General features: G+C 40.9%; 1 protein-coding gene and 1 non-coding gene across 2 annotated transcripts in view; both read right to left on the bottom strand.

The window, feature by feature from the left end:
* LOC120108589 (protein NPG1-like) overlaps positions 1-22,219 on the bottom strand; it is a 51,961-nt gene that overhangs the window by 13,846 nt on the left and 15,896 nt on the right. The window contains exons 2-3 of the mRNA XM_039122248.1: positions 10,354-10,606; positions 8,975-10,185 (exon numbers count right to left, since the gene is read on the bottom strand). Coding sequence (XP_038978176.1) covers positions 8,975-10,185; positions 10,354-10,606 — 1,464 coding nt within the window. The remainder of the gene's footprint in view (positions 1-8,974; positions 10,186-10,353; positions 10,607-22,219) is intronic.
* Positions 15,008-15,113, bottom strand: LOC113461292. The gene has a single exon (XR_003383484.2). It is a non-coding gene; the product is annotated as a small nucleolar RNA R71 (small nucleolar RNA).

Genomic DNA, 22,219 nt, shown 5'->3' with positions numbered 1-22,219 from the left:
ATGTTAAGCCGTCTCTAAGGGTGCAGTAGAAACCTTTTGGTTTAAAAGTTCATTGCAGAATTAGGTGTAATGTCATCAGATGCCATAGCACTCTTCTGCAATAACAAAGGCACCATAGCACTAGCTAAGGAGTTAAAGGTCTCACCAGAAACCGAAGCACATAGAGCGGCGGTTTTACCTAATAAGTGACTACATCGAAAAGAAATAAGTAGAGGATCAAAGAGTAGACTCCACAGGAAATATGGTGGACCCATTCACTAAGCAGATAAGTCAGCAGAAAACTGAAACGCATCTTGAGAAGATGAGGCTTAGGTTTATGGCTGATTGGCCTTAGTGCAAGTGGGAGATTGTTAGAAGTATGCCCTATAAGCCAATTTGGCTGACGCATTATTTTATTCTGGAACATAAATTTGTACTTGACCTAATTAAGTTGGGCATTCTTTTCATTCATGTTCTTATGTGTCCATGAATCGTCCAAGGAATTAATAAGATGATGACGCATATTCTCAAGAGTTGAGAATTTGAGGCATGTGTCATTGGTGATTAATTCCTGAATTGCTCCTGATCGATGAATCATCACGAGGACGGTGATTGATCCGTTGAGATTAGTGCACATATTGCTTTCTTTGATGGACGAGTCTTGAGTCCACAGTGTAGGAACACTAGAGCAATTGTGCAAGTGCTTGTTAGAGAACAAGGGTACTGAGCGTGACCAAGACAAGAAGTCACTTAGATGTCTATCCACTCGTCAGTGACTTGCTTGATGTTGCAGTAGTGTGACTGGTCCTTTGACCTGCAATGCTTCGGCTGCTCACAGTGAGGTTATTGTAGTTTAACTGCACACATACATGGTCTCTAGCCATATGGGTCCATGCAATGTAGATTGGCTGCAGTAGGTTCACTGTAGGAGTAGGGTATGCAACCTATAAGGAATCTATCGACCTTGATAGATAAGGAGAGATCCTATGTGACTTATAAGACTGAGTTCGTAAGACCTCGGCCGGGGCAGTAAAAACAGTGGAGAAAGAGTTTTTCACTCTCGAATTTAAGTCGAATAAATCTTGACATATGATAGACAATGGGGTTTGACGAGTTGTCCATGACCTCCGTCCTGTAGGGATCCACGATAGTAGGATTGTATCACACGATAACTGCACCTAGAGGTTCATCATTCCATTCTGCTGGATAGCCACTACATGCTGCTAGGTGTCACTGGTGGATGGTGAGACTCACAGAGAATATCTCGATGATCGATAAACCCTGATGAGTTGAGTTGGAACTGTTCCAACCCATTGAAAGGAGTTTTCAATGATATTGTGATAGAGATTACAATATATCTCACTACCAGTCAGAATAGAACCTATGGGGTCAACACACTAGAGGTATTGACCGATCAGATGGTTGAAACGTGATTATAAATCACAAAAAATCAATTCGATTGATAATCAGTTGAAGAAGAAACAATAGGAATTAATTAATTGGACTTAAAACACGAATCCTACTTGGAGTAGGATTCCTGAAATCCTAATTGGATTAGGACTGGGAATCCTACTTGGACTAAGACTGGAAGTCCTACTTGGAGTAGGATTCCTACAATCCTAATTAGATTAGAATTTTGAATTCAATATGGATTCCTACTTAGAATAGGATTCCTAGAAGTCCTAATTAGATTAGGACTTCGGATTCAAATAAGAGTCCTATTTGGATTAGGACTAAAATTAAATAAATCCTAATTGGATTAGGATTTCTTAAGTCCTAAATAATTATTAATCTAATGAATTAACAAGACTCCTAATTGGATTAGGATTGAAGAGTTCAATTGAGTCATAATTGATTTGAGTTCTAATTGGATTACGACTTACCTAGATTAAACCCAATTGGTTCAACTTTGGACTAAGCCTAATTAGATTAGGACTTAGCCACATTAGGGCCTCCCAATCCTTACTTAATGAGGACTAGGGCAACACAAAAGGGAGGGGCTCACGCCCCTCCTCTTTCTCTTGGTTGGTGCGGCAACACAAGAGGGGCCGGCGCCCCACTTGGAAAATTGTAAGGAGCTCCTAATTAGTAGGAGCTCCACACGCCATAAAAGGGATGCAAGGGGGCAGCACCTAGGGCATGAGAATCCTCTTCCCTTTCTAGCCGTGAGCCCCCTTCCTCCTCTTGGTTTTCAGCCGCAAGCAAGGGAAAAGAAAAGAAAGGTGTTGGCGGCCCTCCTCCCTCCCTTCCTTCTTCCAACGCAGGGAAAAGAAAAGGCTGCAAGTAGCCTTTGGTTCTTCTCCTTAGAGCCTCCTTCCTCCTCCCAAGCATAATCAAGAGTTGATTCAAAGGGAGAAAATCAGCCATCTAAAGTAGTCTCTGCAAGGAAGCTAGCACCCCGGAGAGACAAGGAAGCTTTGATCGGTCCTCTGCTTCGTGTGGATACCCGTAGAGGCCGGACGCGTGAACGGCTTCAAGCGAACCTTCATCCTAAACCACGAACTTCAGTTTGCGGTGATCATCTATCCGCACAAGGTGAAGATCTGATCTTCATAATTAGTTTAAAAGTTTTTAATTCTAATCTATCTACGAACGGTTATTCAACAACGTTCATATGATGAACGTCGATCCCGCACATGACTCTTCCGCTGCCATCTGAAATTTTTTTAATTTTCTGCGGCATGGGCGGGTTCCCAACAAGGAGGCCATGTCAGCAATCCATGGGAGGAACAACAACCATGCCACGCCATGGCCAGCCAAAGCCAACTCCCAACCAGTCAAGAGCTTAACAAAATACCAGATCAGGAGGGACAAGTGGCAGCGGGCGAATGGGACACATGGACAAGCCAAACAAGCAATGAATCCCGGGCGTCCAAAGCAGCAAGAATTTCAGCATGTGACCGCCAAGAATCCTACTTAGTTTGGATCCTTTGGGCGGCACATTAGGAGAGCATTTGAATTTTGAATTGTTTCCACCAATAAGCCAATTGGGCACATGAGCATTAGGCCTATAAAAGGGAGCCATTAGGGCCCTTAGAGTCGTCCAATTTTGTATCCAATTTCTGCATTGTAAGGGGTTATTCCCTAGGTCTCTTAGAAGAGTTTTCGGCCGCAAGGCTTGGGCTAGGGATGGGTACATCAACTCTCTCTAGATTGTAATAGGCTAGCATGATTCCTTCCCGATCTTGCTAGAGCTCCTTCATCCATTGTCTTTTGGAATAAAGTCATTGTTTTCATCCCCAGATACTTGATTCTTTCCCTTGGCCGAGCACCATCATAGGAGAGTATAGGCAAGGTTCCAACGACAACAAGAGATAGCGCGTTACCCACATGAAAGACGGTCCCGCAATCAACCACTCCATCTCCCTTGGCGGACTCTTGGCACGAGGTTTGGGACCGCAGGACCCCGTGGGCCAACAACGTGCTTCCTCGCGCTTCCACGGGCGAGGCCGCGCGCACGAGCATGTTTCGCCGTGCGTTTCCCATGCGCGTTGCCCCGCACGCCGGCGTGCTTCCCCATGCGTTTTCCTGCATGCCCATGCGTTAATCCACTCATTTTTCTGCGATTTTCCGCGCGCTGCCGCCTTCCTTTTTCTTTTTCTTTTCTTCTTTTCTTTTTCTTTTTCTTTTCCTTCTCTTCTTCCTTCTTCCCGAAGCTTCTCCTTCCTTCTCCTTTCTTCTCCTCTCTTCTCCTCTTTTTCCCTCCTCCCACAAGGAAGGGCGAACGGAGCTCTTGGGAAGGGTGTGATCCTCGTCGGGGTGCTCAGAAGGGGGTCGGCCCGAGGCCCGGCCACCCTTCTTCTTCTCCTCATCTTTCTCTTCTTCTTCCTCTTCCTCTTTCTTCCTCTTCTTCCTCTTCTTCTTCCCTGCACGCGCGGGTGTGTTGCCCCGAGCGTACCGGTGCGAACCAGACGCGCGGGTGTGTTGCCCCGAGCGTACCAGTGCGAACTGGTCCAATTCGCACCAGTACGCTCATGAACCGGTTGGTTCCGGCCCCTTTGGACCGGTCCGGTACATGCTGAACCGGCCGGTAAGGGCCGGTGCAGCATACCATGGTCTGATATGTAGTTTTTTTGAATGCTTTTGTAACCAAATAGAGGATCCACTTCAGTCTGTCATCCAAGAACCTAAGAAGGTTGATGATCCAGATCGTCTCATAGAAAGTTTCCTTAAGTGGCTAAGTGCAGTTGGTCTACTTCGGCCCTTATCCATAAAAAATAGAGACACTATGTCATGCAAAAGCAATTAAACGATCTTGTGTACATCCACTATCATCTGCATCTACAACTGAAGTGCATTGAACAGGAAGTTCAGCTGAAGTGGAATGATCCACTTCATAACAACTTCATGCACAATGAAGAGGATCTGATGATTAGGTGACTTAAAGGCCAATAGCAGGAGCTAGAGCTAAATGAGCCAAAATTGTCTCCTCGACCAACCAGTTTCGTAGCCAAGAGAGGCTAGGATGGATGCGGAGCAATAAACAAAATGACATATTCGACGCTCACTTCGAATCGATCAGCCACAAAGGTCGAAAGGGAGCCGACCGTCACACGACTCCATGTCCGAGACATCCTCTCAGCAGTTCGATCAAGAGATGTTAAGGAGAGGCCACCATGGTGCCTAGTCTAGTCGGGGTGGGGGGCCCAGCAAGAGAGTCAAGGCATGAAGGCAGCTTTGTTCAAGCCAACAAGAAAGGTAAAGGAAAGGTAGCTACATCTTTGGAGAGATGCGAGGAGGAATCCATTCACTTTGATTTAGAGATTAACAAGCCATTTGATGACCAGTTGGCTAGATTATCATGCAATATCAGCAACGACAATTCATCCATTGATGAATCTGGTGGCCAGGGAGGTAGCGGGTCATGAGGCATCACAGCTTATGACTCACAACCCTGGATGGCATTTGATTAACCGATGAGTCCCAGTTTACTCATGCTACAAAGGAGGGGGACAACAATGCACGACCTAGTAAAGTCTGCGAGGACATCACTGTATACAGAAGACAGACTCCTTGTGGTCACTTGGGAGCTGATGTTGCTACAGCAGTTGACAATGCACGTGGAGTAGGGTCTTTGGACGTATCTGGTTTTGAGTTGCATATTGGATCCTATTCCATACTAACAACCCATGACCCATATGCATATGGATTATTTGAAACATTGTACTTGAGTGGTTATTATCCTTCACTACCTCAGCTATCTTTCGGGTGGAATTTTTCTATCGGCATCATTGGATGTCCAGCCCAATCTTAGAGACAGATGAATGAGTCCTCCCATAGTAGCTATCCCGCAGATTATGAAAGGATCATAAAGGCCTATCGCAATATAGACCTCTTAGAGAGTTGGTGTGACACTCCTCTAGAGTACTATTATGATCCTAACGTCCACTAGTCACATTGACAATCCACCAGATTTTAGATGTTAGTACATATTTTGTACTTTAAGTACATTAAAATCAATTCAATTTATTGTATTGCATGTATTTTTACTTGTAAATACATTGGTTGGGCGGGTCGCAGTTCTATTTCATGATAAAAAGACACCAAAACTAAGTGAAAATCATAAATTGGATAACAAACCAATAAAACTTTTAAATACAAATCAAAAAAAAATGAGAATAAAAAACAAAAAAAAATAGTCAAATTGGAATACCGAGTGTCGGTACGGTATTGAACCGGTACTGTACCATACCATCTATTAATCATTATGGATCCTGGTACTGGTACAGCGAACATTGGTTTTCATTCTTACTCTTTTTCCTAATCCTAGTGAATTTTCCTAAGGACAAGAAAAGATATCATTTTCTAGTTTTACGAATTTTCTCCTATTGCACGTGCACAAACACATGGCATCAATATACAAGTAATTAATACATTTCTTGTATTCAGCTTCCCGATCCAAACTATCAGCCAATGATTGATTAATTGATTCACACCTAGTAAGTCGTGTATTCCCTCTCTCTCTAACTCTTTTTTTCTTGATTCAAATGAAACAGGATATTCTTCTGATTATGAATCATTCATCCCCTCACCACAAAAAAAGGAAGAAAAGAGCAAATCACATCATATTTTTATGGTTTCTGTAGCCAAGCATCTATCATTGGACTTTTTTTCCTCAGCAAGTAATATTGGAGCAAAATGTACTGTATCAACATGACTCAAAACAGAAAGAAATAGAAAAATATCAATCTGTTCTCTTAACGCTGTCCATGAATTAGATATATATTTAAAAGATTCACCATTATGTGTTCAGACAGTGAAACAAAACTTAATCATCAAGTAAAAATGTAACAACCAACAAACAATAGGCAAGAAAAAGGTGGAAAAGGCCATTACATGTGAGTTGAACAATGAAGGAATGTTTGGCACTCAAGAGGACTCAAATTTACATAAGATGATCTGAAAAGAGAAGACCCATGCAAATATAAATGAAAGTTCTAAAAATGTTTCCACAAAGCTATAGTAAATCAAGTGTTTGAAAAATGTGATGATATTAGTGATTTTTGTCGAGCAAACAACATCCATACAAGATAAATTTTGTGGTTGTAGTTAAATCTAACACCTCTTGTTTCTTCCGTCATATCCAGGACAGAAGCAAACAATGAGGCACCACATGGAAAAGCTATAGTTACAGAAACAGAATTATACATGCAATGAACTTTTAATTAATGAGTGTTCTTGCTAGACCACACATAGTGAGCACAATAAATCAAATGATCCAAGTTGACTGTTCCAAAGTGAAGAGTGTCACTGAATAAAGTATCATTCAACATAGTCATTTTATCTCACAGTTAACAAATTGCAAACTCCCAAGCAAGGTCTGCAGCACTGGAACCAGCACCTATGCCTATAAGCCAGCGATATGGTACAATACACCCGCACGTCGTGCCGTTCTAGCATGAACCAACAGGGAAACCGGAAACAGACAGGAAGAGGGAGGAGAGAGAAGAAGAGAGAAAGGGGGAGGAAGGGAGGAAGGGAGAGGGAGAGGGATGAAGGGAGAGTGGGAGAGGGCGACAGTGAGAGAGGCAGAGAGAGGGGGAGAGTAAGAAGAAAAGAGAGGAAAACAGAGAGAGAGAGAGAAAGGGGAAAAGAGAAAGAGAGGGAGGAAAGGAGGGGGGGGGAGAGAGAGAGAGAGAGAGAGGGCAACGGTCAGCAAGGGCTGCCGAAACAGAGCCGAGGGAGGAGGGAGAGAGGACCATTGACTTCACTTAAAAATATTCAAAAAAAAATATAAAAGTGGGCCAAAGCCCCTATTTCCTTTTGAAATAGGGGCTCCGCCGCTATTCCAACTTCATAGAGAAGAGAGAGCTTCGAAAGCCATCTCTCGCCGCTCCCTTGGCTTTGGTCCGGCAACCCTCTCTCACCACTACCCTCTCCCTCTCTCCCTCCCTTCCTCCCTCTCCCTCTCCCTCGCTCCCTCTTTTTCTGTCTTTTCCTCTCTTTCCTTCTCCCTCTCCCCCTCCTTTGTTGGTTTATTGATTTTAAGGCCGAAACCGTCCCAGTCTGCCGCCAGTACATACTGAGCAGTTTGGGACAGTTCCACCATCTTGTAAAATCTCACCACAAGCCAAAATTTCCAAACATTGCTTCTTGCTTCAGATAATAATCACAAACTCCAGCCAAATGGAATCCCACCAAAAACAAACAAAAAACTAATCATACAAGTACAGAAACTTGCTACTTCTGTTTTCCTTTTTGATCAAACCATGACCATGATCATCAAGTTTTATCCCATCTATTTGGAATGGCAGTGATAATTTAAAGCCCCTGTGGACAATAAATGACATTTAGAACAGCCTGCACTTATTCACTATAGACAACAGGTTGCAGAATGTAACAGACCCTACTCATAAACTCACTAGCACAGCCAGTTCTTGGCAGTGCTACTCCTGTGAACTCCTAATAACAGCTAATTCTTGCTGGCACAAATTTGAAGAAAAAATTTTCAATCCATAGCCCCTATTCCAGATATTGTTGAATCAACAGAGGAATTCATCAACAAAAAATTCCGACCATGTGTAACAAAACACCAATTAAGAACACATGCAGTTGCTCTGTCTTTTTTAATTTTGACTAATCCATGACTATAACCATCTAGCCTAATTTCAGCTACTCAGAATGGAAACACTGTCGAAAAGGCTCGGCAACTTGGTACAAAAGTCTACACTTGACTCTATACAATACAGATAACAGCAGCAAAGGAAACAGCATGTTACCCCTACATACTCTTTAGCATAGTCCACTCTCGTTAGTACTTACTCCAAACCCAAATTTCAAATCCAATCACCATTTCAGATAACAATCTAATCTCCACACAGAATTTTCAATGTTGTATGCCAACAAGAACAAGCCAGAAATGGATTGGGAGTTTAGAAAATTGTTGTGTCTTCCTTTCTTTTAAATTGTTCATAATTATTAGCCTTATGCCAACTATTTGAGTTGGTTTTGCAGATTATTTTTCAGAGTCATATAAGTTCAAGGTTATATTTGCTATCACTCTAAGCTTTTTCAGCATGCATTATAAACACTTCTGTCCACAATAATGCAGGTTCTTCCCTTCTCTTTCCACCCCTTTGGTCCAAAACTAAGCCCCTTGTTTCCACCAAGCCCTCCAAAAATCTAAGTTGCACCATATACCATCTCAGTTGATTTTCCCAAATGATTCTTTCAACCAATTAAGAGCCAAAAAATGGGGTTAGCAGTTGCACTTGTGCTAAAAAAAGGCAGGCACATGCATAGAGGAGAAGAGAGAAGTGGTGCCCATTTGTATAGGAAGTCCTTCAGATTATGAAGCGAAAAATGAAAAAGTGGACCTCTACCATTTTGGGCTTGAAGCCTTGAATAAATCTTCTGAATCACATGTCAGAAGTCATATCAAAGGGGATGTGAGTAGTAGATAAATTATCATAAGAACATGTTGCAGAAAGGAGAGCAAAAGAAAGTACAAAAAAAAATCCAGAAAAAATCTACATAACTCAGAAACAAGGCAAACCTGAGTGCTGTTCTTGGAAGATCCGAAGGTCTTTCTTTGGGCTTGAACAAGAGCAAGCAAGAAACGATATGCTTCAACTGCATCTGTTGGTGATGATTGAGCTACTTTCAATTTAGCCTTAATTCTAAGTAATGGTCCCTGTTCCCACTTTGCAGTCTCATCTAATGCAGCATCAGTAACAACTTCAGCCTCTGAATATCGTTGTTGAGCAGACAGAACCAAAGCAAACAATCGCCAACCTTTAGATATTGATCCACCAGTTGCATCAATAAACTCTTTTGCACATCGGAGTGCAACATTCATATTGCGCTGTTCAGCATATTCGAGGCCTAAGTCAAAAATCAAATCTGGGTTATGGCAGTCAAGTGCAATTGCCTCATCTAGCGACCTTAAAGCCTCGGCCTGCAAGCGAATCCTTGCATGGTCTGACAAAGCAATTTTAGCTTGTTTCGCCAAACAAGTACCCAAGAAACGGAGACCTACACACTTTAGATGCTCATCTCCATTGCGAGCATTTGTGATAGCTCTCCTGGCATATTCTACTCCCTCTGAAGCAAGAAGACAATCGTCACTACAGATCTTAGCAGCCAATAACAATGCCATTATATCATTAGGGCTTTCATGCCTGTTTAAAGACTTTCTCAACAAATTCAGAGCAGATCTGTTCTGCCCTGCTCCACTGTAACAAAGAGCCAAACTGTACCACCTTTCACAGCGGGGATATATTCCTGGCATGACCCCTTCAAAGTGCCTTCCCAATACAGAAGTCTCACCACATAGGGATAGTGCAAAAGTAAAGTGCTCCATCACTGAAGGATCCCATTCAGTCTTACCAAGGTACCATTTCCTTAGCAATATCATTAAAAGTAAAATAGCCTCTTCCAAATTGTTCTTAGGAATGAACGAACCTTCAACTTGGGAAGCCAAACTGGGTGGGCTAGCTTCTACACCACCATACAACAAAAATACAGCAAACCTTTTCTGAATCCTTACACAGCATTCTTCATCAAGATTCCATTGGCTGAGAAGAGCACGTCTGTAAGAAGCTAAAGCTTCCTGATGGCGCCCAGCTTGCTTCCATAGTTCTGGAAGGACCTCCACAGCCTTACTAACAGTTTCCTGTAACTTTTGTTCCACCAGCACATCTGGTATGCCATGTTGGAATATTTTTTCCACAGCATCAAGGACACTTTTACATTCCTGAGCAGCTTCTGCAACAAACAAGAAATCTTTCTTAAAAATCTGTGCTTTCCTTGTTATTGTAACACAAATGCCATAGAAACAGATAGAAATAAAGGAGGAAAAAAAAAAAGCTAAGTTAATGTATCTTCATGGGAGTTTTGTAATAAATCAGGTCATAAATAATTTTGAATCCATACCAGTGGCTTTGCCAAGCCTTTGAAGGGACATGGACTTCAAGTATATGGCTTCAAGGACAAGGCTAGCAGCATGCTGAGAGACCTGGTGTATTGACTCAGTACGTGAACGGTTCCGCCTTGAAGCAGGCTTTTCAGAGAAGGTGGGTTGCAAACGCTGTATGGCGGTCTGGAGGTCTATTCCATCAAATACACGAAGAGCAGATTCCACATTGCCTCTCTGATATTCCAGCCTCCCAAGGAGTGCTCTTGCTTCCTTCAATATTTCAGGAAAACATGCATGCAAGACAAGAAGGTCAATCATGTATCACCATATAATGGCAAAAGGCATGCCTTAAAAACAAATCTATATTCTTCAATCAATGTAAGCAAGAAGAGATAAATATGCAGAACATCATTTAGGAAGAAAAATGCTTGACCTTCAGTATCAAACTCTGAATCACCACAGCTAAATTGCAAATAAAACTTTTGCCATGGTAACCAACTTACATAGCAATATTTTATGCCTTTTAAGATCATGCGTCATCAAAATTATCTCACACATTAAGATGTTGAAAATTATCACAGTTCAATAATATCATTGGTTATTATTGAAGCCTAATATCTGGCATAGTGAAGCTTATTCTCATTTGATTCAAGATCTCAAGTCTCAAATGCATGCCTAGTAGAAACTACTGCCCAAGAGCAAGAGCAAGTGGGCGAGTAAGAGATGGGTGCACGTGTGAGAAAGAGAGAGAGAGAGAGAGAGAGAGAAGGCACCAATACAAGCTAAAGATTAGCAAATCTCACAAGTACAAATTAGAAGTTCAAAGTTGCTCAAGTATTATGGCTTAAGCAACAATTAAAGGATTATGGAATTAAGCTTGATAAGATTCTCATAAATGTGATAACACAAGTGCAATCAATTTAACTAAAAATCCAGTTCAACACTCTAAAATAAAACATATTGAAATAAAATATCACTCATAAGAGATCATGTGCAAAATGAAAATATAAATATTGAACATACATGTACTGAAAAACAACTAGCAGATATATTCACAAAACCCCTCAATGAGGAAAGATTTTGCATGCTAAGGAGAGAATTAGGAATTTGTGATCCCTTTGCATAGTCATGGTCAAATGTCTCATGATACGCACCTCTCTTCTTTAAAATCTTGTGAAACATCATGCAAATGATCAACCTAGGGATTCCTCTAATGAACACTGTTGATCTATGAAAGTTTGGTAAAGATCAGATTAAAAGAAAAAAACATTAAAAAAAATTTGATTTTTGGCCTAACCTCGGGTTGACCCGAGATCCTAGTGGAGTCAACCCGACCCAAGCAATAGCTAGGGTCGACTCGACGGCGGGACCCTTCCTTTTAGGGCCGGCCGAAAGCTATTCTTAGGGCATTTCTTTCCCTCTAAAGTACTAGAAACCCTATTTCCTCCCCTCCATTCAACTCCAATCACCGATAAAACCTTACTCCACCCATTCCCAAGCCGGTAGATCAATTCTAAGGAAAGATTAGGTGAAGATGGGACCCAAAAGAGCCGTGGCCAAGCGTGCTAGGAGGGTTGCAAGGCCATCTACAGTAGAGGAGGATGCTAGGAGGCAAGATATTGTTCTTCCATGAGCCGAAGCACGTGTGGAGCCTCTCCAACCTCCTTCCCCTTCAGTTTTGCTTGCCAAATATGCGGAAAGACCGGTCACAACAGGTAGAAGAATAAACTTTGAATTTTTAGATCAAGAGGGATTTAGATTGAGTAGATGGATCCAACAACAGAGATAGGAGTACCTCTGCTCCCTAGATCTACAGACCCACCCGGAATTAGTTCGTGAGTTTTATGCTTCCCTACGGGTCGGTGCGGGAGGGCTCGTGTCCGAGGTCTGTGGGATTCAGATCCACGTTACTGAGCAGAGTCTAGGACATCTGCTCCATCTCCCATGTAAGAGTGCCATACCAGACAAATCAGAGGACAAGATTAGAGCTCTACAGATGATCATAGAGAGAGATGAGATAGACTATTCTGATGATCTGGTAGCTAGTTCTTCCTTAATTGAGATGAGATTGCTTCACAACTTTATAGGATGGATACTGTTTCCGAAGAGTGGGAGATTCGATTATGTTGATGAGAGCACAAAAGTGCGATCTACACAATCACTTAAATTAGTTTTATTGCTAACAAATAATGATAAAAGTGCTGCATTAATTTTAAATTTTTATTTGGCACAGATTATCGTAAATCAGAGTTTAAATGCGCATTTGGTACAAATTGGGATGATGCATGACCCCCAAGCCAGATCATGCTGGAGCATAATTAAACCTAGTCAAGCACATTTGCACTCGAGCAACGCATGTCTACACCCGTCCACTTCGTCGCAGCTTCATTCTTCCGCGAAGCATCCTCCGCATCCGTGATTCCTTCCCCATCTGCATCCCATGCTTCCGGATTTGCGATCAGATCCCCCAGGTGTCCGTGATCCACCTCCAGATCTCAGGTTCCCGCATCCAAGGCCCTGCTCCCAGCTCTTCCGCATCCACAGCTTCATCCAGCCATTTGCGAGCATCTTCGCGTTCAAGCGTCTCAGCTTCTTCCGCGAGCCCAAGCGTCCAGCTCTCACGCGTTTCCGGATTTCTCTCCCCACTAGCACATCATCCGAATCCCAACCGCCCGTTTGTGATTCTCCCGCTCCATCCGTGCGTTTACATCTCCCAGGGCCTGCATCCTGACTTCATCCCGCGATGCATCACAACATCGCCAGCATCCCACGATCGACGTCCTTCCATATTCATCCATCCGTGATCACATCCCAAATTCCAGCACCCCACAATCTTCCGTTTCCGCATTCACTGCAACGTCCCAGCTTTCGTCCGCGTGCGATCCCACACGTCCGACTGATCCTCCCACGCATCTCACGAGCTCTAGCTCCCGAATTCGCGATCAGATCTCCCAAGCATCTCCGCGTTCCAGCCTTCCAGCATCCCAGCTTCCTCTCCACGTGCGATCAGCTCCTTTCCGCGTCCGCGTCCCTGCGTCTCAGCAGATTCTTCCTTGTGGCCAGCTTCCAAATCCGCATCATTCCGCGATCCGTTTCCTCCAGCGATGCATCCACTCCGTCCGTTCCCTCCGAATCAGCTTCCGAATTAGCAATCCATCAGTCCGCTTCTTCAGCGTCCGCAGCTTTCGGAGTTCGCAATCTTTCCAGCTCATCCACGTCCATCCATCCATCCGTTCACGGCGCATCCTAGCGTCACAGCAAGTTCCGCATTCACATCTCCTCATCCCAGCCATCCGCGCCCACTTCCGGGGAGCTTTAGGGCTCTCGCGAACTACAAAGGGGGGAGCTCTCGGCTGGAAGAAGAGGACTGATATCTCTCATTCGAAAAAATAGAGGAGGCAGCCATTCAAAAAAAAAAAAAAAGAGAAGAAACAGGGGATGCCCTGTTTCCGAAAAGAAAAAGAGAGAGGGAGGCTAATGTTTGAAATTAGTGGCTGATTTCTTAGGAAGGGTGATGGAGGAACCTTTGATGTATTGCTCTTTGAAGTAAACTTTGAACTTTTGCTTTAAATGATTTATAGCTACTGATATATTCTTGATTCATGCATAGTTATTTCGTAGATAGTTCTTTAATGGCTTATGTCTATTGATATATGGATTGCTTTAGTATTTGATTCGTCGTAGACATAGTAAGCACAATGAATGCTTAGAAATTGAATTTATATATTCATGAAACATATACCATGATTAGATCTATCCTACCATTAATCTTTAATCAAGAACCATAGAGTTTATTTCTTGGATGCAATATCATCAAGGAGGATTCCAGATCCCTAACCATCTCTCTATTTTATTGAACTTTGTTTATTTACATATTATTCTTTGTTTTTAATTCTGAAAATCATCTAAAATTACATCTGAAATTATGCTAATAATACATATACCGTTCCCTGAGGATTCGGACTCCCAAGTTTTCTATTTGTGCGATTCTCCTGCACTTGGAAGAGCAGTTTTGCGAACGCATCAAATTTTTGGCGCTGTTGCCAGGGAACGGTTGAATTATTAGTATATTTTCAGATTTAATTAGAGATTTAGTTTAGGAAAGTTTCAGTTTTTTTAAAAAAAATAATAAAAAAAATAAAAAAAATTGCATGCTAAAGTGGAATAGGGACGACACCAGTCGATTGATTCGTTCATTTTGTGACAATTCTTTGGAACACAATCTTAAGATTCCTTCCCTGTATTTCACACCCTATGAGATGGCTGATTTAAATGAAGATGCGGGGAGTCACCATGATCGAGAACGTGAACCCCCTATTATGACTTTGAGACAATACCTACAACCCACTAGAACTAGTCAGCCTTCATGCATAATTTTTTCTGATAATGTAGGTCATTTTGACATCAAACCAGGAGTAATTCAATTACTCCCAAAATTTCATGGATTAAAGTCTGAGAGTCCTTACCTTCATCTGAAAGACTTTGAAGAATTGAGCATTACATTTAGAGTGCCGAACGTCACCGAGGATGTCCTCAAGCTGACGTTGTTTCCTTTCTCTCTAAAGGATAAGGCCAAAACATGGCTAAACTCCTTGCGACCTAGATCAATAAGAACTTGGCAAAATATGCAGAGAGAATTTTTGAAAAAGTTCTTTCCCACACAAAGGACTAACTTTCTAAAAAGGCATATCAGCAAATTTCAACAAAAAGATAATGAAACTTTTTATAAATGTTGGGAGAGATTTAAAGACCTTCTCTCATGCCCTCATCATGGGTTCGAAACTTGGAGAACTATTAGCTTTTTCTATGAAAGTTTATCTCCACAGTTAAACAGTTTATAGAGACCATGTGCAATGGTAGATTTTTAGAAAAACAATCTGATGAGGTATGGGAGTATTTAGATTTCCTTGCTGAGACTGCTCAACTTTGGGATAATGGGGATAGAAACAATAAGTCTTTGTCTAAGCCTACTAGCTCTGGACAGGGAGGCTTTACAACCTCAGAACTGAGGATGATCTTCATGCTAAAATAGCAGCCCTCACTAGAAAGGTAGAAGAAATTGAGCTTAGGAAGGTTGAACCTGTCAAAACTATAGAGCTCAGAAACGAATGTTGTAGGATCTACGACATGTCTGGTCATACCACTACAGATTGCCCCACCATACCTGCATTCAAGGAAGTCTTGCACGATCAAGCAAATGCTATGAACTCCTACCAGAAGCCTTATAATGATCCATTCTCGAATACCTATAACCCTGGTTAGAAGAATCATCCGAATTTTAGATGGAGAAACGATCATCCTCAGCAGTCATACCATCCAGCTCCTACACCTACACATCCTACTTTTACACCACCACCCTCTCAGAAGCCGAATATCGAGGATACCTTGCAATCTATACAATCTTTTCTACAAAGTCAAGCCAATATCAATGCTCAAAATACTCAAAATTTTGAAGATATAAGAAACCAATTGTCGATGTTGACTACCGTCCTAAGTACTCAGGAGAAGGGTAAGCTTCCAGCTCAACCCCAACCTAACCCACAAGTGCATGGTAGTAATAATATGGCTTCTTCTAGTTCACATACAAAGCATGCAAAGAGCATCATGACTTTGCGTAATAGAAAAGTCATTGATCAGACCATCCCATTGAGACTGCAGGTCACTTCTGATTCTGATGTGCCCAAAGCCAATAAAAAGGACAAAGAAGAAGTTGAGGTTCCAACTTCTATTGAGAAAGTTGAATGCCCTTTTCCTCCATCTTTTAGCCGTTGCAAAAGCTCGAACCTAATTCTGAAATTCTGGAGCTCTTTAAGCAGGTAAAGATCAACATACCTCTTCTTGATGCAATCAAACAAGTATCCTCATATGCCAAATTTTTGAAGGACTTGAGTACTGTCAAGCACCAATTAAATGTTAAGAAGAAAGCACTTTTAACTGAAAATATGAGTGCTATTTTGCAGCACAACATTCTCCCTAAATATAAAGATACAGATTGCCCAACCATCTCATGCATCATTGGCGACTTTAGGATAAAGCGAGCATTGTTAGATTTAGGGGCGAGTGTGAATTTGTTGCCATATTCTGTCTATGAGCAACTTAGTTTAGGTGAGTTGAAGCCAACCTCCGTCACTTTGCAATTAACTGACAGGTCAATCAAGATCCCGAGGGGGATTATCGAGGATGTATTGGTCCAAGTAGACAAGTTCTACTTTTTGTCGACTTTATCGTATTGGACACACATCCGGCTTCAGACTCACAATCTCAAATTCCGGTCATTTTAGGACGTCCATTCCTTGCAACTTCTAATGCATTGATTAATTGTAGAAATGGCATCATGAAGCTTTTCTTTGGTAACATGACCCTGGAACTGAACATTTTTAATGTGTGCAAGCAACCCAATGATCACGAAGAGAATAAGGAGGTTGATTGTGTTGAAACCATCGCAGAAGAATATTTATTAGCTGAAGCATTTAACGACCCATCCGGCGATGGCTTAATTGATTGGTGTTCCAATGGCTCCGATGAAAATGATTTGTTGGTCACACCTAGCGTGGACTGTTCGAATGCCATGATGATCAATGGATGGAAACCAAAAGTAGAAGATTTTGAACAGCTGCCACCTCGAGAGGCAAAGATAGTACCATCTTATGAACAAGCACCTAAGCTCGAGTTAAAACCTTTACCGAAGAAACTCAAGTATGCCTTTCTTGAACCCGAGGACACTTTCCCTATAATCATCTCGTCTGATCTTGATCATGCCCAAGAAAGAAAATTACTTGGTGTTCTAAAGAATCATAAAGGAGCCTTAGGGTGGTCTATTGCAGACTTGAAGGGGATTAGCCCATTAATTTGCACGCACCGGATATATTTGGAGGACAATGCCAAAACCACAAGGCAAATGCAGTGAAGGTTGAATCCTACGATGAGAGATGTAATTAAGGCAGAAGTCCTCAAGTTGCTTGACGTGGGTATTATTTACCCAATTTTTGACAGCAAGTGGGTAAGCCCTACTCAAGTCGTTCCTAAGAAGTCGGGTTTGACGGTAGTAGAAAATGAACAAGGTGAACTAGTCCCAACTTGTATCCCGACGAATTGGTGCATGTGTGTCGACTACCGAAAGTTGAATTTGGTCACAAGCACGGATCACTTCCTCTACCCTTTCTAGACCAACTGTTGGAGAGAGTTGCGGGGTACGATTTTCATTGTTTTCTCGATGGCTATTCTGGATATTACCAAATCGAGATTTCACCAGAAGATCAAGAGAAGACTACCTTCACTTGTCCTTTTGGCACATTCGCTTTCCGTCGGATGCCATTCGGGTTGTATAATGCACCTGCAACATTACAAAGATGCATGCTCAGCATTTTTGAAGACATGAACGAGAAGTTTTTAGAAGTGTTCATGGAAGACTTCTTCGTTTTTAGCGACTCATTTGATGATTGCCTGTCTCATTTACAAGTAGCCTTAGCTCGATGTATGGAAAAGAATTTGATACTGAATTAGAAGAAATGCCACTTCATGGTGCCAAAAGGAATTGTCCTTGGGCACATTGTTTCATCGAAGGGCATAGAAGTTGATAGAGCCAAGATTGACTTAATCGCCAAGCTACCTACACCCGACGGTTACAGATGTTAGATCATTTTTGGAGTCTATGCTTAGCACTGCACCCATCGTGCAACCACCCAATTGGTCACTACCTTTTGAGATCATGTGCGACGCTAGTGACTATGCGATAGGAGCTGTCCTAGGACAACGTAAGGATAATAAGCCATATGTCATTTACTATGCAAGCAAAACCTTAAACGATGCTCAAATGAATTACACCACCACCAAGAAGGAATTGCTTGCAGTAGTATTTGCATTAGACAAATTTCGCTCTTATATCCTTGGTACTCCTATTGTTATCTTTGAAAGAGTAGATGCCCTACAAGCCAATCGCAATATGTATTGCGAAAGATTTTTTCTTTTGATTTGTCCAAATCATGTACATGACATTTAAATATGAATAAAGGCGTTATGTTTTATCATATGCTGTTGATTATATTTATGATAAACTCCTTAGTTTAGGGCAATGGTTTTAAGACTATGATGAGATCATACTAGTGAGACTTAAAATCCTAAAATCCTAATCTTAAATATTTCCAGTCATTGGTACATTGAGTCGGGGATCAATGATTACCGGAAAGACTGGCATGTCTTATGTATGCTCGATGCAGAGGATGATTGATCTCACAATCATTTGTGTGGAGACACTAATACAAAGATGTGGGTGCTCATTAGAGGAATGAGTTCACTGAATTGACCTACAAAGAGAAATCTTATGAAGTCTTACTTACATGTCAAAAGATGATTCTCTTAGTGGGAGTTGTGCAACTGATCCTATGACCTGAGATCACCATGGTATCTTGTGCACATGAACCCATATTTTGGTTTACACTCATTCATGACAATAAGTTATGTACGAGGTCTTCTGGATATGGTGAATTGTGTACGAAAATTATGAGTAGGTCAACAAGGAATTAATCACTTCTAGTAAGAGAAGATAGCATCCTATTTATTCTAATCATATGATAATTCAGGAAACCTTTGATCAAAGTAGAATGAAAATTAGAAAGAGTTTCTAATGTTTCATTATTTGAATTATCATTAAAAGATTGAGAAAAATATGAATATGAAATTGAGTTTGACATATATTCATACTCATATGCATTTTTGGGATGCAGTTTGATTACAGGATTGAATTGCATGGTAACTTGCCACTGAAGGGTATTTTTGGTATTTCTACCAAATTCCATATTTTCCGGGTAGACATGACACGTTGCTAGACGTCAATCTTGTTTTATAGGTTTGATCAAATTAAAGAGTTAATTCGATCACCAATTAGAAAGGATTCTAATTGTTAAGTTCGGGTTCGCACAGTTTGGACTTAAATCGATTAGAAGAGTTCTAATCAAGTTGGGTCAACTCGCACTCACACCTATTGCTGGCTAAGTATGGAACCCAATGGGTCACACACAAGAAAACTTATCAAGGGTCTAATTGGATTAGATCATGTTTGCAAAATAAACATCCTAGCAGGTGTTGCAAACCTTAGCTCCTAATTCGAATTGGATTCGAATCTGATTCGAATTGGATTCGAATCTGATTCTTAATTGATCTAATTTGATTAGATCATATTGTAATATGGGTTAGCCAAGAGTTGGCACCTAATTGGCTTGGTTTGAGTCTAATTGGATTAGATTTAATAAATCATTCAATCTAGACCGTTAGATCTTGATCTACCGTTGGATGAAGACATAATGGAGAGTTGGTTTAACCCAATTGGATTGGGTTAGAGGATGGCTACCATAATTGACCATTGGATCTTAATCCCACCATTGGATGAAGACATAATGGGTCAAGTGAATGGCGCCTTGCATTGGAGCCCTTGGATCATCATCATGAAAGATCAAGAGGTGAGGCGTGATGGACATGTGATTAGCATGTGATGTTGACTTGGTCAAAATATGGCACCACATGAAAGGACATATCATTTGATACACCTCCTCACTTGATCTGCACCTCCTCTTATTTGATATGGCCCTTTAGATGATGCCCTTTCATGAGAGGATGTGTGGATGGGATGCATCCCTTGGAGATGCATCCCTACACCTATTATAAATAGGTTAGCACTCCATGGGTTTCATCATTCCAATTCCACCCCACTCCTCTCTTCTTTCTTTCTTACATTAGTTTCTTTCTTTCTAGCATTGCTTCTAGTGTGTCCTAAGCCAAGACAAGGTGGTCTTCTTTAGGACAAAAGGATTAGAAGTGATTTTAGAAGGCTAAAGAAAAATAGAAAGGAAGGAAAGCAAGCCATTAGAGTTCTTTAGAAGAATTCTGCATAAGGATCAAAAGTCTTTGGAGCTAAAGTCTTGATCAAGTTTTCATGTGGATCACCATTGGAGGGCGGACACTTGGACGCCTCGTGGAGATTGTACACTTTGGATTAGCATTTGAGGTATTCTACTAATTCTGCATTTATTTTATATCATTTGATTGTAATCATTAAGGTGATCTAGGCTTAAAAGGGTTTCATGCATAGGGACTTTATTAAGAAATTTTAAAATCCCTAGCTTCCGCTGCGCATTATAACATGCTAAAACCCTACAGTGGTATCAGAGCCATCCTTAATTGGTTCAATCAAATAATTATGTATGATGTATGATTATTAATTTACTATGAGATAGTAATGTCATATGCTTAGAGAAATGCTGAAATGTATGATTAATATATGATATGTTATGTAATAAAATATCATGATATGAAATTTTCCATATGAAAATATGTTGAAGCATGTTAATTAATTGCTTATGATTTATACATGCTATGAGATAGCTATGATGCATAATAGTTTATTTTAGACATGTTAAATGTATGTTACAATTAAAGAATGTGCTAGAAACTAGTAAGCCCTCAATAAAAATTATATTAAGTCATAGTGTTGAAAAACTTTGAGCTAACCCATTCTAGAATAATTAATCTAATTGGTGTCTAAGGAAAGCACTAAAGGTGGTTACTTAATTAGGACCTTACTCTCTGAGTAAGGGGAGCCTCCCACCTGCTTACCTGGCCAATTGTTTGATTGCCTATTATGGATAAGCTTAATATTGATATAACACTATTGATAGCCTTCCTTCATGCCTCGATATTATTATGTCAAGATCCATGCTAGTTTGTTGTGCTAACACAAGACTTGCAATGGGGATTGATGTTATACTGTCTTGGTGCATTAAGATGCTTATGGCATATTTTAATATATTGCCTTGTTGTGCAACCACAAGGGCAATATTATTCGAATATGACTATATGGAAATGAAGGGTTTGACTTAACTAAAATATTATTGTTTGTTGTGCTAACACAAGGCAATAAGTATTTTAAGAGGACAAGATAAAGTTGAGAATTGCATGAGATGCAATTGGAAAGAGTTTCCTACCTTTGAACTCATAAGAGTTTGTTGTGTAAACACAAGGTTTTTTATGATGAATTAGGATCTCAACCCTACTAAGAAAAATTATATTTTCACGTTTATCATAGGGGAGGGCTATGATATTCGATAAAAATAGTAGGAGACAAATTAGATTAAAGTCCTTATCTAGTTGCAAACATGTCATCATGATTGGTCTGCTTATTTTAGTTTTGTTCTTGCATATGTAGAATTATTAAATGGCTTCTTCACTTTCACTAAGAGGCATCTTAGATGCCAACAAGTTGACCGGACCAAACTATGTGGACTGGTTGAGGAATTTAAAGATAGTACTCACTCAGGAGAAAATTTCCTATATACTTGAAACCCCTGATCTTGGAGATCTAGGGGATGATGCTACAGAAGAGGAGGTTGCCACACATAAGATGTGGAAAAATGACAGTGTGACTGTCAAATGTATCATACTTGCCTCTATGAACAATGAATTACAGAGGCAACATGAAGGCATGGACACTCAATCCATACTTCTCAATTTAAAAGAGTTGTATGGAGAACAAAGCAGGACTGCTAGGTATGAGATATCTAAGCAGTTGTTCCGTGCTAGAATGAATGAAGGAACTCCAGTGCAAAACCATGTTCTTATGGTTATAGACTTGATCACCAGATTAAGTCAATTAGGTTTTGCTATGGATAGTGAGCTCAGTCAGGATTTGATCCTGCAATCACTGCCTGATTCATTCTCTCAGTTTGTTGTGAACTTTCACATGAACAAGCTGAACACCTCCCTGCCCGAGCTGTTAAATATGCTCAAAACAGCTGAAGGGCATATTAAGAAGGATAAAGGTCCACTCCTTATAAATAGCACCTCTATGAGGAAATCGGGAAATAAGGGTTCTAAGAAATGATTGAACCCCAA

Source organism: Phoenix dactylifera, unplaced genomic scaffold, assembly GCF_009389715.1.
Source record: "Phoenix dactylifera cultivar Barhee BC4 unplaced genomic scaffold, palm_55x_up_171113_PBpolish2nd_filt_p 001411F, whole genome shotgun sequence".
NCBI classification, from domain to species: domain Eukaryota; kingdom Viridiplantae; phylum Streptophyta; class Magnoliopsida; order Arecales; family Arecaceae; genus Phoenix; species Phoenix dactylifera.
This window is presented reverse-complemented; position numbering and strand designations above follow the sequence as displayed.